At 44.3% G+C, this 17,586-nt stretch overlaps 1 protein-coding gene across 3 annotated transcripts in view; it reads right to left on the bottom strand.

Moving 5' to 3' along the window:
* The window catches only part of TANC2 (tetratricopeptide repeat, ankyrin repeat and coiled-coil containing 2), a 199,768-nt gene that overhangs the window by 15,942 nt on the left and 166,240 nt on the right, over window positions 1–17,586 (bottom strand). For all 3 annotated transcript variants that reach the window (XM_083708920.1, XM_083708922.1, XM_083708921.1), the window contains 7 exons: window positions 16,609–16,731; window positions 14,481–14,717; window positions 12,621–12,806; window positions 10,818–10,911; window positions 5,303–5,436; window positions 2,862–2,985; window positions 1,955–2,130 (listed from right to left, as the gene is read on the bottom strand). In XM_083708920.1, the coding sequence (XP_083565046.1) occupies window positions 1,955–2,130; window positions 2,862–2,985; window positions 5,303–5,436; window positions 10,818–10,911; window positions 12,621–12,806; window positions 14,481–14,717; window positions 16,609–16,731 (1,074 nt within the window). The remainder of the gene's footprint in view (window positions 1–1,954; window positions 2,131–2,861; window positions 2,986–5,302; window positions 5,437–10,817; window positions 10,912–12,620; window positions 12,807–14,480; window positions 14,718–16,608; window positions 16,732–17,586) is intronic.

The raw sequence follows: 17,586 nt of genomic DNA, 5'->3' as shown, positions 1-17,586 counted from the left end.
CTTCTGATTGGCAAGTTCTAGGCTCTGTGGTTTAACCCACAGCGCCACCCGCATCCCACATCAGATCCAACCCTCGGCTCAAAGGTAAAACCACCCATATATGCCAACCACACACTCCAGGCCATACCAGAGAGAGCATATATGCCACACGGCAAATAGCTGCAGACTTCATTGTGTTGAAGTGCGATGTCTACTTTTGCCTGACACTATACCGTTGGGCTAAGGCCTGTTCTTTCTTTTTCTTTCAGCTCAGTACATTAGAAGCAAAACTCCCTCGGTGTGCTTTCCCAAAAAGTTGACCACTACTGTAGGATAAGAATTTGAAGGTGGTTTGTGGCCACGTTCCTCAATTAGCTCAGGAAATCAACCACAATATCCTCCTGGAACAGCTGTCCAAGTTAGGGGTGAGTGGCAATGCTTTGTAGTGGTTCCGGTCCTACTTGGCTGGACATTTCCAGAGGGTGATGCTTGGGGAGTGTTTTTCAGCAGCCCCATGCAGCCTCCAATGTGGGGTTCCTCAGGGATCAGTTTTATCTCCTATACTGTTTAACATCTACATGAAACCACTGAGTGGAGTTATCCAGAGGTTTGGAGTATGCTGTCAGCAATATGCCGATGACACACAGTTCTGCTTCCTCTTTACATCTGCAGGTGAGACAGTAGATGTGCTGGATCTTTGTTTTGCCTCGGTAATGGACTGGATGAGAGCCAACAAACTGAAGCTCCATCCAGATAAGACTGAAGCACTGTTAGTGGGCAGTTCCCCAGATCAGATGGATGGGAGGTTGCCTGCTCTTGATGGGGTTACAGTTCCTCCGAAGGAGTGGGTATGCAGCTTGGGGGTACTTCTGGAGCCTCTGCTGTCACTTGAGGCTCAGGTTGCCTCAGTGGTGCAGAGTGCCTTCCATCTGCTTCGGCTGGTGGCCCAGCTGCACCACCCCTATCTGGCAGGGACAGATTAACTACTGTTGCCTATGCTCTGCTAGCCTCAAGGTTAGATTACTGCAACGCCTTATACGTAGGGCTGCCTCTGAAGACGGTTCGGAAACTTCATCTGGTGTCGAATTTAGCGCCCAGGTTGCTCAGTTTGAGCATATTGCACTGATCCTGGCCCAATTACATTGGCTGCCAATTAGTTTCAAAGTGCTGGTTTTGACCTTGTTGTTGTTTAGTCATTTAGTAGGGTCTGACTCTTTGTGACCCCATGGACCAGAGCACACCAGGCACTCCTGTCTTCCACTGCCTCCTGCAGTTTGGTCAAACTGCCTTGTTGTGGCAAAGGGGCTTGAATAACTCAGAGAGGCTATGAGCTATGCCGTGCAGGGCCACCCAAGACGGACAGGTCATAGTGGAGAGTTTTGACTAAATGTGATCCACCTGGAGTCAGAACCGGCAAGCCAGTCCAGTATCCCTGCCAAGAAAACTCCATGGTTTTGACCTATAAAGCCCTAAACAGCTCAGGACCGCAATACCGCAAGGATCACGCTTCTCTCTATGAACCCACTCAGACCCTCATCACCTGAGGCCCTTCTGCATGTGCCCCTTTCGTGAGGGTGGCAACATGAGAACGGGCCTTTACTACGGTGGCTCTCCATTTGTGACATGCTCTTCTCAAGGAGGTTCAGCTGGTGTCTTCATTATACACTTTTAGGCACCAAGCGAAAATGTCCTTTTCATCAAAGCCTTTGGCTGATTAACATCTGCTGCCCTTTTAAATGTGTTGTGGAGGAGGGAATCATTGGTTTGTTTTTGTTCTCATTTTTATGATCTATTCTGTCTTTCTTATTTTGTATTTTTATGTTGTGAACTGCCCTGAGATCTACAGGTGAAGGGCAGTATACAAATTTAATTAATGAAACTAAGTTTGCCAAGGGTTTTCCAAAGCTTGACATCATCCTGAACCTCCTCTCTTGGATTTGAATTCTCCCCCCGCCCCCCCAAAAAAAGCACTTACCACTTCTGCATCACCATAAAAAGCAGCTAGATCCAACGGAGTGCGCCCATTTTTGTCGGCATGGTCTGTAGCAGCTCCACTCTCCACCAAAGCTCGTACTACTGAAAGGTGTCCCTTTAGGCAAGCCCAGCTGAGGGCAGTAAGTCCTTCTTTGTCCATTAGGGAAATGGAGGATCCTGTGGAAAAACAAAACACAGAGCAAGACTGCTTAGGTGTATTTCCAAATACGTTAAACCCACCTGCAACTCACAGTGCCCCTCTTTAGAGTTTCATTCCTGGAAGTTGTTGTATTTCCTTCCATGGAAGTGTGTGCCTTATTTAAGAGACTCTTATGTCCCCTGCAATATTCCATATACTGGCTTGGCAGGTATCTTTGGAGGAAAATTGCCACCAACTAGTTTGCTGACATTTGAAGTGCCTGCTTGTCAGACCATAAAGGTAATAATATCATTTGGAAAAGAATGACGTGATAGATCTGATTCCTAGAGGGAAGAAACAAAGGATAGAGGAACACACGGCTGGTGCAATCTCTATAGGTTGTGGCCAGCCAGAATAGCAGCGTGCTTTTGGTCGTTTACGCCAATAGCTATTCTGCTGAGCCGAGATTTTCTGAATCTGTAGACTGGGGGTGGGGGTGGGATTGGCACCTGAATTGGGTAATCATGAGATGGGACATTTTGTTCACAAAGTTTCGACCCTGTAAAAAGTCAATCAACTAAGTAAGGCTATTCCACTGTAAATGAAACATTCATATACAGCATCCTAATTCTGAATTGAGTCTAGCTTGCATGATTTCATCCAACGGTATGAAATTTATGGAAAGCTAACCTCAAGGTCTATCTTCGCAGTAATTTTGGAGTCTGCTTACACATATTTGGGTTTAATTTCAACACGACTCCAAACTAACCTTGTGCTAGTAAGAACTCCACAGTGCCCAAATGCCCCTCCGAAGCTGCCATCATCAAAGGAGTCCGGCCTTGTTTATCTGCCATGTTAACATCTGCACCATGGGTGAGCAAGAGATCAACAATCTGAAAGCATACAAAGCAAGGATGCATTGAGTACAAATTGTGCACAGTTTGAGAGCCATGAAAAAAATGCATAAGCCCCTACGCTCTGTACTCACGACAAGTTTCAGTTTGCAATTAAAATGTCACTATGCTACACCTACTTAAGTCTAGTACTTTCAAAATCGTCCACCTCCAAACATTCCTCATATATCCATTGGATTTACATTTAAGAAATATTTTTATTTAAAATGGATGTGAAGTTTTCAGAATGTTCTGCACATCCTTCCTCTAGACAAGGGGTGAAGAATCCTTTTCAACCCAACATATTCACACTCACAACTGCACCTGCTTCACACCCTATTCACAGAAATGCCTCTCTTCACACATTCGCTCCTCATTCACACACACAGTGACTATACATTATGTTATTTTTACTGCTGGGGAAGGGGAGGCCAGTTAGGATTTTCAAATTGCAACATTCAGATGTTTTGGGCTTCTTTGGAAAATAGGTTCTGTGGCTCTGCCCAGCTTTGGCTCTCCCTCAGCACACCTTGAAAGGACACCTGTGCAGCCTGAATGCTCTTCCTCAGGGTGGGGTGGGGCACCTCCAAAGTGATCCATGTTTTCATCACCTACTTACTGGAGCAAGCTGTCTCTCTAGAGCCCCTCCCTGTATAAGGTCCTCCGCCATTTCCCTCCAGAGAGACAGCATACAACAGGAGACGTACAGACTTGTTCAAATCTGCTCACCCCAAATTACTGGAGGTTGCACAGGGAAAGCTCAGAGAAAAAGAGAGTAAGAGAGAGAGATTGCTGAAGGGCTCAAGCAAGGCATCATGCGTACAACTGCACCATGGATGAGCGTGGAGAAAGAGGGAAAACCGCAGAGAGAGTGGAGAAATAGAGAAAGACGTAGCAGCATATTCCATGTTGATTCTCAATGGAGGCTGCTAAGTGAGTTTCTGGAAGCAGAACAGAGCTGGTAAGGGGGTGGCAGAACAGATTAAGAGTTCACAGGGGCTGCACCCAGCCCATGGGATGGAGGTTCCCCACCAATGGTATAAGCTAATGTATGGAATAGGCTACTAAGGTACACTCTCGGGTAGATTCTGGGTGATTTGAGCTCCCATCCTGCTGCCTCCATGTCATTTACCTTGAGGTATCTGGTCCCTGTTTTCTTTATCTATATCTGTGCATGCTGGGCTGTCTTGGAATAACTCTGCTGCAAAAACACTGGCAACCCCATATTTCTAAATAAATGCAGTGAACGTCTGAGTTACCAACCGTCATACCAACCAGAAAACACAATGCCAACCAGGGAACACACTTATTTATCAAATGTTAGGTGGGAACAGACTGGAATCTAAAAGACGGGTCAGGGGGAACATTATTGAGGTGTGTGGGAGAAGCCAAAAGGGCTACATGGAAGATAAAGAGTGAATTGCCTATCTTGGAATAGGCTAATGGGGCTTTCCACATGTAGAAAAAAATGCTTAAATTTGAATTGGAACATTTGGCACCTTTGGGGTAAAACATGTTCCTTCCAGCACAATAAATCTCCATCAGCATTTGTGAACCATAAGCTTTCTTCTAATGAGAGTTAGGCACTGTTTACATGTGAATCACACACATTTAAAGGAGGGAGGGAGAGCATTTGGTATGAAATGCTCTCTTTGGCAGTACGTCAAAGCAATCTCCCTTCCTTTCTGCATTCCTATGAATGCCGCAGTTATCGGTTCCCTTGCTCCCTGTTTTGCATCTTGCATTCCTGAAGAACTCACATACATCTAAAAGCCTCCATAATTAAAATACAGAAAACTTCAGACAAGCACCTATCTATTTTTTAAGATGCTGTGACAACACCAAGGTATTGAAAATTGATTAGCGATCCTCCCAGGACTTCACCATAGGGAGACACATGTTGAAACCTCTCTCACGTTGTTGAGGATATCCCACCAAAAGGCCCATGTGATGTACCGTATTTTTTGCTCTATAAGACTCACTTTTTCCCTCCTAAAAAGTAAGGGGAGATGTGTGTGCGTCTTATAGAGCGAATGCAGGCTGCGCAGCTATCCCAGAGGCCAGAACAGCAAGAGGGATTGCTGCTTTCACTGCGCAGCGATCCCTCTTGCTGTTCTGGCTTCTGAGATTCAGAATATTTTTTTTCTTGTTTTCCTCCTCCAAAAACTAGATGCATCTTGTGGTCTGGTGCGTCTTATAGAGCGAAAAATACGGTAAATGATACAGGAAGCAGCTCCAAAAATCCAAGCTGTATACATACTTGTTATCTTATTAGGAGAAGGACAGGCAGCTGTTTCCTCCCTCCCACTCCCCTTACCTGCCAATGGCCTTGTCTAACAGCACTGAATAAGGGAACGACTCCCCGTCGGTTGGGCTGGGCTACAGCTGCTCCCTGCTCCAGAAGCAGACGGCAAACATCCAGCTTGCCTCGTCCGGCTGCAGCAGTCAGGGCTGGAAGAGAGAAAAGACCAATCAGAATAAAAGAAAGCCTGCCGCCGCCGCTGCTGCATGACTTCAAGCCATGGTATGCACCTAAGTGCTGTGCGATGGCTAAAGTGGAAATAACCCCTGCCTACGGGTTTCTTCTTTTTTAAAAAAAAGAACATGATAAAAGGATTGTGGTCCAAAAATTAAAAAAAAGGCTTTAGGTTACAATTTCCAAGATTCGCCCAAGAGATAAAGGGTAGCATAGACCCTGGAAAGATTTTAGCCCTCTTCAGGCATTATCCATTGGCCAAGGGAATGAATACACAATTCCACCTCCTGCTACCATTCCATATTGGAGGGTAATATCCGGAAGCAGGGAGTCTCCTCTCCCCCATGCATTTCCCCAGTTTCTAAAATGTGTGGGTAGCCTCTATGAGCATAGAAAACTCCCCAACTCAGAAGATCATCCTTCAACTGGGGACAGGATGGAGTTAGTGTGCTCACTCCCACGGCTTCCCTTCACATGCTTAACTGACTAGAAAACACATTACTGTATTTTTCACTCCATTGGATGCAGTTTTTCCCCTCCAAAAATTGAGGGGAAATGTGTGTGCGTCCTATGGAGCGAATGCAGGCTTGTGCGCAACCCCTCCGGCAGGGAGAAGCTAAACAGGGCTATGGCTTCTTTAGCCCCGCACAGCTTCTCCCAGGAAGGAGAAGTTGCGTGGGGCTAAAGAGGAAGCCAAAGCAGCCAGCGGGATGGATCCCGCTGGCTGCCTTGGCTTGTTCCATAGCCGCGCGCAACCCCTCCGGTAGGGAGAGGCTGCACGCGGCTATGGCTTCTTTAGCTCTGCGCAGCATCTCCCGGCAGGGAGAGGTTGCGTGGGGCTAAAGAGGAAGCCAAAGCAGCAAACGGGATCCATCCCGCTCGCTGCCTTGGCTTGTGCCATAGCCGCGTGCAACCCCTCCGGCAGGGAGAGGTTGTGGGCAGCCTGTACGCTGCTCTTTGGGGCTGGGGGGAAAAGATTTTTTTAATTGATTTCCCCGTCTAAAAACTAGGTGCGCCCTATGGTCCGGTGCGCCCTATGGTGCGAAAAATACGGTAAATGGGGTTGTTTTTTAAATCTGCATCATTCATGGTAATTGCTATATGTTAAGTAACAAGACGAGGAAAGTTCAATTCTCTACATCCAGGTTAAGTTATCAGAGAGAATACTTTGTTTGGGGTGGTGCCCCCCCACCCCCGTACATAGATCTACGCACATATTTATTGCTATTATTATTATTATTACAAAGTAAATTTCCCATCAGGCTGCTTCTGCAGTAGCCAGGTGTGCAGGATCGCTGGCAGTACAGTGCATGGTAATTCCCCAAGGCACATGTTCTTAAGCAGGCAGTTCCAAGCAGGGCCAGCCCAAGACATTTTGACACCTGAGGCAAACCACAAAATGGCACACCACCCCTTACCCCAACAGGCCAGGGAAGAATGGATGAGTGAAAGGGACAGGAGATGGACATCTACATCAGGAACATGGGCGGGAGGAGACCAGCAGCACCTCCTATTCTCTAAAGGCCACTGCAGAGGCAGCACTGGGGGGCAGAGGCTGCAAGGGAGGTGGAAGATCTGGCCTCCAATGAGTGGGCGACAGCTGCTGCCGCCATCGAGGCAACAGCAGAGGGTGATACATTCCTTGCAGGCTGCATCCATTGCCCCCAGGGATCCTGCCTCACCTTGCCTCATGGGTGGGCCAGCCCTGGTTCCAAAGGATTAGAGAGGGAAAATCTGTGAGAGCCATTGTGGTGTAGTGGTTAAGAGTGGTGGACTCGTAATCTGGTGAACCGGGTTCGCTTCCCCGCTCCTCCACATGCAGCTGCTGGGTGACCTTGGGCCAGTCACACTTCTCAGAAGTCTCTCAGCCCCACTCACGTCACAGAGTGTTTGTTGTGGGGGAGGAAGGGAAAGGAGAATGTTAGCCGCTTTGAGACTCCTTCGGGTAGTGATAAAGCGGGATATCAAATCCAAACTCCTCCTCCTCCTCGTCTGCATCGGGGTGAGTGAATACATTTAAAATTTTTGAACTGCTACATTTCTCATGGTATTACATATTAAGTAATAATCCCAAATCAACCTATTATGTCCCCCATATTCAAATTTATGTACAATTGGCAGACTTTTCTGTCTAGTGTCTTTAACCATATAGAACAGTACAATTACATGGGTCATCTGTTCATATGTACACCACGTGAATGGCATTAACATTTTCTCATGTGAATTAGAACCGAACTAATTTAGGCATGCTGGATGTGTTTCTAAAATTATTGGGCTGAGCACGAAGAACTTCAATTTCAACAGAAACTAAACCAAAGCACTGAATGATTTGACTCCCTGGTCCCCAACATGCAATTTGGACAGACACTTTTAAGAAGACAAAACAAAACCCTGCATTTTCATCTGCAATACTTTTGAGAGTTCACCAGGGAAAGCCTGTAATGCAACCATCAGACAGACACAATTCCATCTAAATGCAAACTTGGGTCCTTTCTTAGGTCAAGGCAGAGCCCCCCAGCAGCAAAAGCCTTTTCTGTACAACCAAGCGATCATTCATTCTCAAGACTTCCAGAGTTTTGTGTAACATGGAAGTGCCTTGTGCCTGGCATAATGTGTACTGTCTGGGTTAGAGGAGACACTTTCACCCTGAAAAACAGACGAAAGCACTTTTTGAAGTTGCTCTTTCCCAGACTGACACAATAAACTGCCGGCAAAGCAATTTCTTTCCCAACCACCACCTCGCCCTCCCATCCTCCAGCAGACCAAGTCCTTTGTCTTCCGCTGCTTAAAATTGCCTCTTTGAATATTCTGGCCTGGCTTCTCTCTCTGCTTTTGAAGCATTCACACCAACCCTCTCTCCATGCAAATGAACATTTTCTGTAAAATAACCCTGATCCAGATCTCTCAGAAGTTCATTGAGATAGGTGAATCTGCTAGCTGTGCAAAATGAACCGATTTTAAATTAGTAATTAGAAGCCATGAAGCAACTGTCTTCTATAAAGCCACATTTCTCTGCCAAAAATAAGGAGGCACCTGCTGTAGTGGATTATCAGGATGTTCTTTTGAATATCCAGCCCAGCACTGTTCAGAGATAAGTAAGAGCACACACTGACTTGGTTCACACATAACACTAAACCGAACTATGGCTCAGGGCAAATGGCCACTGTGCTCCTTCCTCAGTCCTGCTGTTGTTATACGACCCAGAACTAAACCATGGTTTGGCTTAGCTCTAAATCTGAACCATGAGCTGTAACCAAGGTCTGATCCTGATTTAACACCCCCCCCCCCCAAGGTAATGTGGGAGCAGCAGGACTGGGGAGTAAGGCACCATCTGTGATATTTACTTCAGAAACTCACATTTGCTCATTCGCACAAAGCCATGGTTTGGCTTAACATTATGTATGAACTGGGCCAAAGTGAGGCTACAATTGCATTTCCATCTATGACTACATATTCACATTCCTCCCAGGCACTGATTTTAAGAAATAAATGCTAATTCAAGGGCTGACTTTTGTTATCATGTCAGCATCCCTGGGTTAGGATGCAACTTAGCAGCACAGTTTGAATACAACAGGATAATGAAAATAAGCAAGGCAGCCAACTGACCACAAGCATGAAAATTTACAACAGAGTATAACTTCTGCAGAAGTAGGAGTTAGAGTGGTTCATCTTATTTTTTATTTCAATTTATATGCCTTTAATTACAATAGTCTCTTAATGCTGCTCAAGGAATACAAGACAATGAAATAAAAATCAGATAAGACCATACAATGAGAATTCAGTTAAAATGGGATGGACAGTTCTGCTTTTCCCTCTGAAAAGCACGTTCATAGCTTGGGGGTACTCATTGATCTGTCTTTTTCATTAGAGGCCCATGTCATCTCATTGACTTGTATGAGCTTTGGCTGATATGCCAGTTGCGACCATTCTTGGCCTGAGAAGGTCTGGCCACAGAGGTCCATGCACTGGTAACCTCAAGGGGCTTGATTACTGTAATACTCTTTACGTGGGGCTGCCCCTTGCATCTGGTCCTGAAGCGGCAACTAGGGCAGAACGCAGTGGCAGGTCCACTTCAGAGGAGCAGGTCACTAGCAACATGTTACTCCTCTGCTAAGAGAGCCACACTGGCTGCCAATTCACCACCAAGACAGGTTCAAGGTCCCTGTGTTACCGTATTTTTCGCTCTATAGGACACACCTGACCATAGGATGCACCTTGTTTTAGAGAGGGAGAACAAGAAAAAAAAAATCTCCCCCTCTCTGCTCAGCGCCCCCCCCTTCAGTGAAGCGGCAGGAGAAACGGAGCCCCTTCCATTTCTCCTCCCACTTCGCTGAAGGGGTGCTGCGGAGAGGGAAAGCTGTGTAGTGCCTCTCTAGTGAAGCGAAGCCAGGAGAGCCAGAGGGATTGGTGCGCACCGATCCCTCTGGCTCTCCTGGCTTCAGCGAAGCAACCCGAAGCCTCCGGCTTCAGGCTTCAGTGAAGGCAACCTAAAGCCTTCGGAGCGCAGCGGGACTTCCCACTGCGCTCTGGAGGCTTCAGGCGGCTATCCCTGAAACCAGGAGAGTCTTGCTCTCCTGGCTTCAGCAAAAGGAACCCAAAGCCTCTGGAGCACAGTGGGACTTCCCACTGCGCTCCGGAGGCTTCAGGCGGCTATCCCTGAAGCCTCGGTGCGCACCGACCCTTCTCGCTCTCCAGGCTTCAGCGAAAGCAACATGAAGCCTCTGGAGCGCGGAGGGAGCACTCCCTCTGCACTTTGGAGGCTTCACGTTGCTATCGCTAAAGCCTAGGAGCCTGCATTCGCACCATAAGACGCACACACATTTCCCCTTAATTTTTGGAGGGGAAAAAGTGCGTCTTATAGAGTGAAAAATACAATAATTCCTGACTCCATATTTTCCACCATGATCACTGGCACCCTCTGATGGGCCACTTCAGCTGGATTTTACTAGAGACTGAGTTGGTAGAGGTTCAGCAAGAATTGTCCCTGCCTTCTTTTAGACATCTCCTGAAAACTGTTATTCAGACAAGCTGCTGGGAGGTGAATTTCTTTTAGCAAGCAGTATTTATTAATTGATGTTTTTACTGCTCTTACTGGGATGTCACGTTCTTATGCATATTGCCTTGCTGTAATTTTATTCAAGTGTGGCCTATAAATATTGAAATAAATAAAATATTTATAAGCTTTTCCTCCTTAAACTCAGAAGCAACAACCGATACTCTACACCCTGAAAATTAAGGGACAGAGGTTTATGTTGGCACTGTTGTGAATTTCCCAGAGGATAACCAATCTCTTTCAGCACATCACACATGTATTCAACGGATGCAAGGGGAGCCACAAACAGTCTACAGAATTTACCTGTCTCTCCCCAGAGACTGTCAAAGCTGTTGATCTGTGCTCGTTCTACCTCCTCCTCATCTTTTTCTGGAAGATCAAGCAGGTAGGAGACAATCTAAAAACAAAGAAATCTGTCAGTTTCTGAACTCTCTGCATGTCTAAAAATAAGCTGCTGATAATCTGAAGCTGTAACTGCTTTGAACAAAACAAATGGAAAAGGAGTGAACAAATTCCCTATCTGGCACTTTCCCACAAAGGAAATATACTCCCCAGCCCCATTAAAATAATTATTTGCCTTTACAACAACACACACCGTCACCCCCACCTCCACCATAATCTATTTATTTATTTGGAAACACCTTTAGAGGGTAGTACGCAGTATCAGGACATAAATCTTAAACAGTATCCAACTAAACAAACAAGTCACAATGGTTTGTTTTTGTTTTTTAAAAAAATACACTTAATAACCTTAAAAAACCCTGCAAGGGAAGATTCACGAGGAACCTGACGTACTAAACGGGTCCACTATACATTCAAAACTCTAGCCTACATTCAACGATTGTTAGTACCGTATTTATTCGAACCAAACGCTCCCCTTTTTTGGCCAAATTGCGTTGCGAAAATTAAGGTGCGCATTAGATTCGACGGCACATTTACATTCACCAGCAAATACTTTTTTTGGTTTCAAGGTTCTGAAAATTGAGGTGTGCATTAGATTTGATGGCGTGTTAGACTCGAGTAAATATGGTATACTAGCTGTGCCATCAGTTATCCATGTGTGAACATCCAGACTAATTACTGGATATTATATTAAGAGTGTATAAAGTTTCCGGCTGTCTTTGAAACTTCTTAGGACACCTGAGCTAGTTCTGTACAGGACAGCTATGTTTTCCTTTCACATTTGAAGCCCTAGAAGGTTGGCTGTTAGGGAAAGTGGCCTTTGGGTTGAAAGAAGTGCCCCACCCTCTACCCCAGCTAATGAGACAACACAGTCCTTTAGTACTGCCTGCTCCCACTTAAGCCTGCTTGATAATATTTCCCCAGGTGCCTCAGAGGTTAGATGTGTGGTTATGCACCATGATGGCTATGGTTTGCCTCCACAGGTAAGGGAGAGTGCTCTTATGCTCATGATCTATCTGGTTGGCCACTGTGAGCCTAGGATGCTGGATTAGATGAGCCACTGGCCTACTATTCTTATGCTCTTATATACCCAAGAGAATACTTTTTCTGTGGTTGTACCCTGTCTATGGAACTTGAGCCCACAGAAGAGCCACGTTAATTTTCTTTTAGATACTAGGAGAATTCTACCCTACTTATTCAGGCTTTTCGTATTTTGTTCATTTCCTTGTTCTATTTCACATTAATTTCTCCCGGTCATTGTTTCTATATGGTACGGGCTGCTGGAATTGCTTCAATTTGTATAATTTGCCTGAAATGCTTTATCTGCAATCTATTGGTAAACCGTAATTTTGATTTTCTATCATTTCTTGCTTTTCTTGCAGTTTTTTATGCTGCTTAATGATTTGTTGTTAGCCACCTTGTATGTCATTTCTAGTACAGGAGAGGCAAGCAAATTATTTTAAACAACAAGAAGTCAGTAGATTGTCCACGGCTTTTGGCTGCAGAGCTATAGGTGTGGTGACTTCCCTCAAGCCACTTGAAGGTCAGAAAGGTTTGCTGCATACAAAGGCGTACCTAGGCTCCCATAGCAACTGCATAACCCTCCCTCGCACTTCAAGCTTTAAAAACAGTTACTCAGTATTTTGCCTTAACACAAAGGCCGCTTGGCCAGTGAGGATTCAACAAGGCTGAGCGACAACTTACCTCGGTGTATCCCATGCTGGCAGCAGCAATCAGTGCCTGCTGGATGGCTTGACTCTTTTTAAACACTCCCTGCTGTTGCCCAGCAATTGTCCAGTCACACTGGATTAAAAACTTTACAACTTCCAGGTGGCCTCTGAGAGCTGCATGAACCAGTGCACACTGACCGTTCTTGTCCAAGTGATCCACCTTTTCAAGAAAAGGAAAAAATGACTGATTAAAATTTAACTCAACTGCTGTATGTTTCAGTTCCTACTTTCCTAACACTGCCACATTCATATGGGAAATATTCTCCTTGTTTCTCTGGCCATATATGCAGAGCTAGCCAGAACCTGGTGCCTGTTTTGTAATGACAACTGTATTCTGTGTCCACATTATTCACATGTAGCACAAACCACTCTCACAGATTTCATCTGCAAGGAGCAATGACATTTAAAATGGAGTTTAGAATATAAACTCAGGACAAATCGTGCAACACACAATTGATATGTGCACCGGCTGTGATCTGCAAACCTCTTTGCTACATTCCCCCATTTGGTAAAATCTACCAAGTCCCAGTCCAATAAGCAAAGTTGGTCTGAAGAAATCTATTGTTTACATCCAATTCGGGAATTAGGTGCCGTTCTGTCTTGTTACCGAATGACAGTGTTTGCTTCTAGAGAGCTACCTATGGTTTTCAGTGAACGTTTTGCTGTTACTTTTGGGAAACAGCAAACGTTCACTGAAAACCACAGTAGCTCTCTAGAAGCAAACACTGTCATTCGGCAACAAGACAGAATGACATAGTGATCTTATAGAGCACAAATGTCACCTAAAGCACTGAGCTGGTTAGTGAGACAGCGTAAAATTGCAGGCTCCTGGAGAGGTGTTGGTTCCTGGATGTTTTCCGAGGTTAGACAACCATACTAGAAGTGGAGAATCTGCCAAAGACTACTGTTGTTGTTCTGGTTTATATTTATGTATTATAATATAGTTATATTCTTACAGAGTGAGCAAAAACAACTCACATTAATAACAACAAAACCTCCTAAAAAACAGAGCTATAAAATTAGAAGGTGGGATGAAAAAATCCTGCCCCATTAAAAAAGGCCAAAATGCCCCCCCCCCTCAATTTTAAGGGCCAAAAGCCCAGGTAAAAAGAAGAGTCTTTGCCTGAGGACCACCTTCAGGAAATTTACAACATTCAGGAGCCTGAAAGAGTTAATTTTAACCTAAAATGAAAACAAGTTTCTAGCCATCTTAATTATGAAGACAGGTATGACAATTAAAAAGACATGTTCCTGAACAAATAGTTAAATCATATCCCTAATCCGTGTTACATTCAAGTTCCCGGTTTTGCCAGGATATGCTTTATGATGTATTAGATTCTGGAATTCCATCCTAGGGATATTGGCTACTCCTACTCACTTGGTGTGAAGTGTCACGTAAAAAGGGAGAAGGCATATTCTCCAACAGCTGGCATTTACCATGTTTGTGCAAAACAAGATTATGAACTCTAGCCTTGCTTTCTGTATCTGAGTGATAGCAAATTAAAACAGGAGAACTTTAAACGTCGAGACAAACAAGATTAGCACCCTATCCCTTCAACAGCTTAGCAACATCCTTACCCAAGCCAATGAACTGCTCTGGGATTTTAGTTGCAGACCGCAATACCAGGGAAGATTGTGGAGTACATTTATGAAGAAACAAAAATGAAATTGTTGCTCATGCTCTTGCTAGCATAGCTACGGAGAGTAGCTAGAAGACACAGCTACAAGCATGCAAACAATTAGGACTGTAGTCTACGGGACATGGGCGGCCCACCCGTGGCTTGCTCACTCAGGTTTGAGAACAGGACAGCCACCAGCCCAACGCCTTCCTCACCTTCGCTCGCTTCTTGCACAAGAGAGCAACAATGCTTAGATACCCAGCAGCAGCAGCATATCCTAGAGACGTTAGGCCACTTTCCGAAGAGGCATCAACATTTGCTCCAAATTCCAACAGCAAAGCTACCATCTCCGTGTAACCAAGGTGGGATTGGACGCATAAAATTGGGGCATTGTTTAGCACTTCAGTTCTGTAATTGATGTTGGCGCCTCCTAAGATCAGTAGCCGACTGACCTGAACAGAAAGAAATGGGAACGGATGAGATCAGCATTCTCTAAACGAGCCAATTTTCTCAATTAAAAACGGAGTGAAAGAGTTTCGTGTACTAGAGATTAGCAGCTTCCCTCCCCGGCCACAAGACTGATTTGTCTAGCAATTCTTAGCCAAAGCAGAGAATGCACAGGAAAATGTTAGTTTTCCCCCATAAGAGTTCTAAATTTGCTACTGCTGTCTCCGCTCCCCACATTCCACTGTCCTCTGGCACTAACAAGGGGGTAGACGTTTCATCCTCTGTCTCTCTTTCTACTTCTCCTGTCATCTTTCCAGCACCTTGAATGTTGCAAAATCTCTTTTTCTGGTGTGGGAGAGAGAAAGAGAGCTTCCTTCTTGTCTGTCATCAGTAGTACAGAAGCAAGGTAAGTTGGTACGTTGGCTAAATTCCAATCCAAATAAAAATTTGGTGATCATCATGCTCCTTTTTCCTTTTAAGGCAGGCATTACAAGTCACCAGCGTCTTACCAAACTCATTGACATTCTATGGTGGGCAAGGTTATTTCAAGTGACAGAACAATTTCTTACTTTCTGGAACTTCAGAATAATGCTCTGATGTTGCCTCCCTAAGCACGCACTCTCCAGAGATCACCACTGAATGTGCTTTCCAACGCACTAGTGTGTTTCTGTGTAACTTGAGGCTATTTCTGACTGGGAGGAATTGTCCTCAAAGCTGTGACTCAAGCTGAGATGCAGTAGGCGCTCTTTTTTGAGGTTAAGGAATTCTGGTGTTCCTTTGCAGCAGGTATGACTAAATCAATCAGATGCAGACAGAGTGCAGAATTACCTGCCCTCTGAGGATAGCGATTAGAAGGAAGCACATTCAGATCCTCAATTATTTTATTTACTTTTACAACTCATTTGTGATTAGCTCAGATGTCACTAGTGTGCCCCAGCACACTGTTTTGGAAATTACTGGGTTAGAGTCAGATTTTTGATGGTTGTAGCAGGGAAAAGGATGAAAACATCTATCTATGGAACTAGAAATGAATTTTGATATTAAGATTCATATTAACTTCCTTTAACATACGACATTACAATCTAAGTACTAATATTTTGTTTTGCTACCTCTTTTAGTGTATGGTGCTACCAATAATTACCGTATTTTCCCATGTATAAGACTAGGTTTCTTTCCTAAAAAATAATGTAAAAAATGAGGGGGCACCTTATCCGCGGGGCCATCTCCCCCCATTTTCTTAAATCTAAGTCCCCAAAAATATACATGGGGGTGTCTTACAGATGGAAAAATACGGTATTCCTTTAATTTTTAAATGTGTTTTAATGCTATTTTACCAACAACACTTAAATTTTAAACTGAAGAGTGCTACAGAAATGTTATAAAGCAAAACAAAAAAACCCAATCTGACTTGATATCTACCAGGCAAGTGTCAACCAGATGTGTCTCAAAAGCCCATAATCAAGGAAAACCTGTTGTCTGTCCCAAACACCTGGTACCTGGAAGTATGTTGCCTTATAACTGCAAGCCTAGGGGGCTGTTGGCATAGGTTTAGAATAGATATTACATTTTCTCTGCATTTTAAATATTATTTGGAAATAAAATGAAAGCTGAAAAGAGGAGGCAGTGATAGAAAGAGAAGTCGAAATTCTTACTGAATGGGAAGAATGGAGAGAGACATTTTATGAGGCTGCCCAAGGGGCTGTACAGATGTGAAGAAGGGTTAAAGTTGACCAAAGGCGGAATTAGATGTGACATTACATCAATTAACATGCACATTATAAAAGATGTAAACAACAGCTGTAGCCCCACCCCACCATGAGAAGGGAGTAGAGAAGAAAAACTTAATACTTCCCCTTGCCTGCCATAGTCTCAATAAAAATTATTCCCCTCTCGTACCTTTATGTTAGGGGTGTACAAATTCCGCAGAGAGGCCAGCGCCATGGAAAGACCTTCCGAGCTGTAGGAAATCCAAAGCCCTTGGAGAATCGAAGAGGAAACCCCAACTTTTTTACTCAGTCCCTGCAAAAGACACACTTTAAATTTGATAATTCAAGGTACTGGTTTTATTTTACACATCACTAACACATGGCTCATTTAGCCCCAATTGACTAGCAAGGATTCAATGTCAACTTTACAAGAATATTGCATTCTAAAGAGAAAGTAGGAGTGTAGGGGAGGATGCAACTCCAAGGATTAAGTCCTACTACACAGTGCAAGTTACGTCAGAGCACCAAAGAGTTGCTCTTTTGTAAATGATCTGAAGTCTTCATTTCAAATAACAACTCCAACCAAATCACATGAGTAGGAACTCTTGGATACAAGGAGCAACATTCTGAAAGAATCAATTATCATAACTAGCCTAATGTTCTTTGAAAAAGGCAATGCAATCTAATACTCCATTTCCCCCCCAAGGATTCTTTTAGGAACCTTTCTTGGGAAGGTCACCCAAGCTCTTGTCTACAGCCCCCTCCAAAAATAAAACTTGCACACTGTAAGTCATATTCCTTGGGACAGTATGTCAAGACATGGGGCTTACAATTAACAGTGACTGTTCCTAAGGTGCTCTTAGCAAGTTGGTTGTAGCACTGAGCAGTCTTTTGACTCAGAAAATGGAAAATCCTAAACTAGACTAGAACATACTCTACTTGATATTGCTACTTAGGACTTCTCATACAGAAATCAAGAGTGCTAATGAGACCTCTACTAATTAATTACTTCTCAAACATTCCTTTGTGTTCAGGGATTTAAAGCTACTCATGCCAAAGGGTTCATGATCAAAGGAATTCATTTCCGATCCATAGGCCACGTTTGGTATGAGAAGACTGGAATAATGATACAGATCTAGAGAGGGTGGAGGTTACTAACTAACAGTTC

This window comes from Podarcis gaigeae (assembly GCF_964106915.1).
Source record: "Podarcis gaigeae genome assembly, chromosome: 13".
NCBI classification, from domain to species: domain Eukaryota; kingdom Metazoa; phylum Chordata; class Lepidosauria; order Squamata; family Lacertidae; genus Podarcis; species Podarcis gaigeae.
The sequence above is the reverse complement of the archived record's forward strand: the minus strand, read 5'-3'. Positions and strand labels throughout refer to the sequence as shown.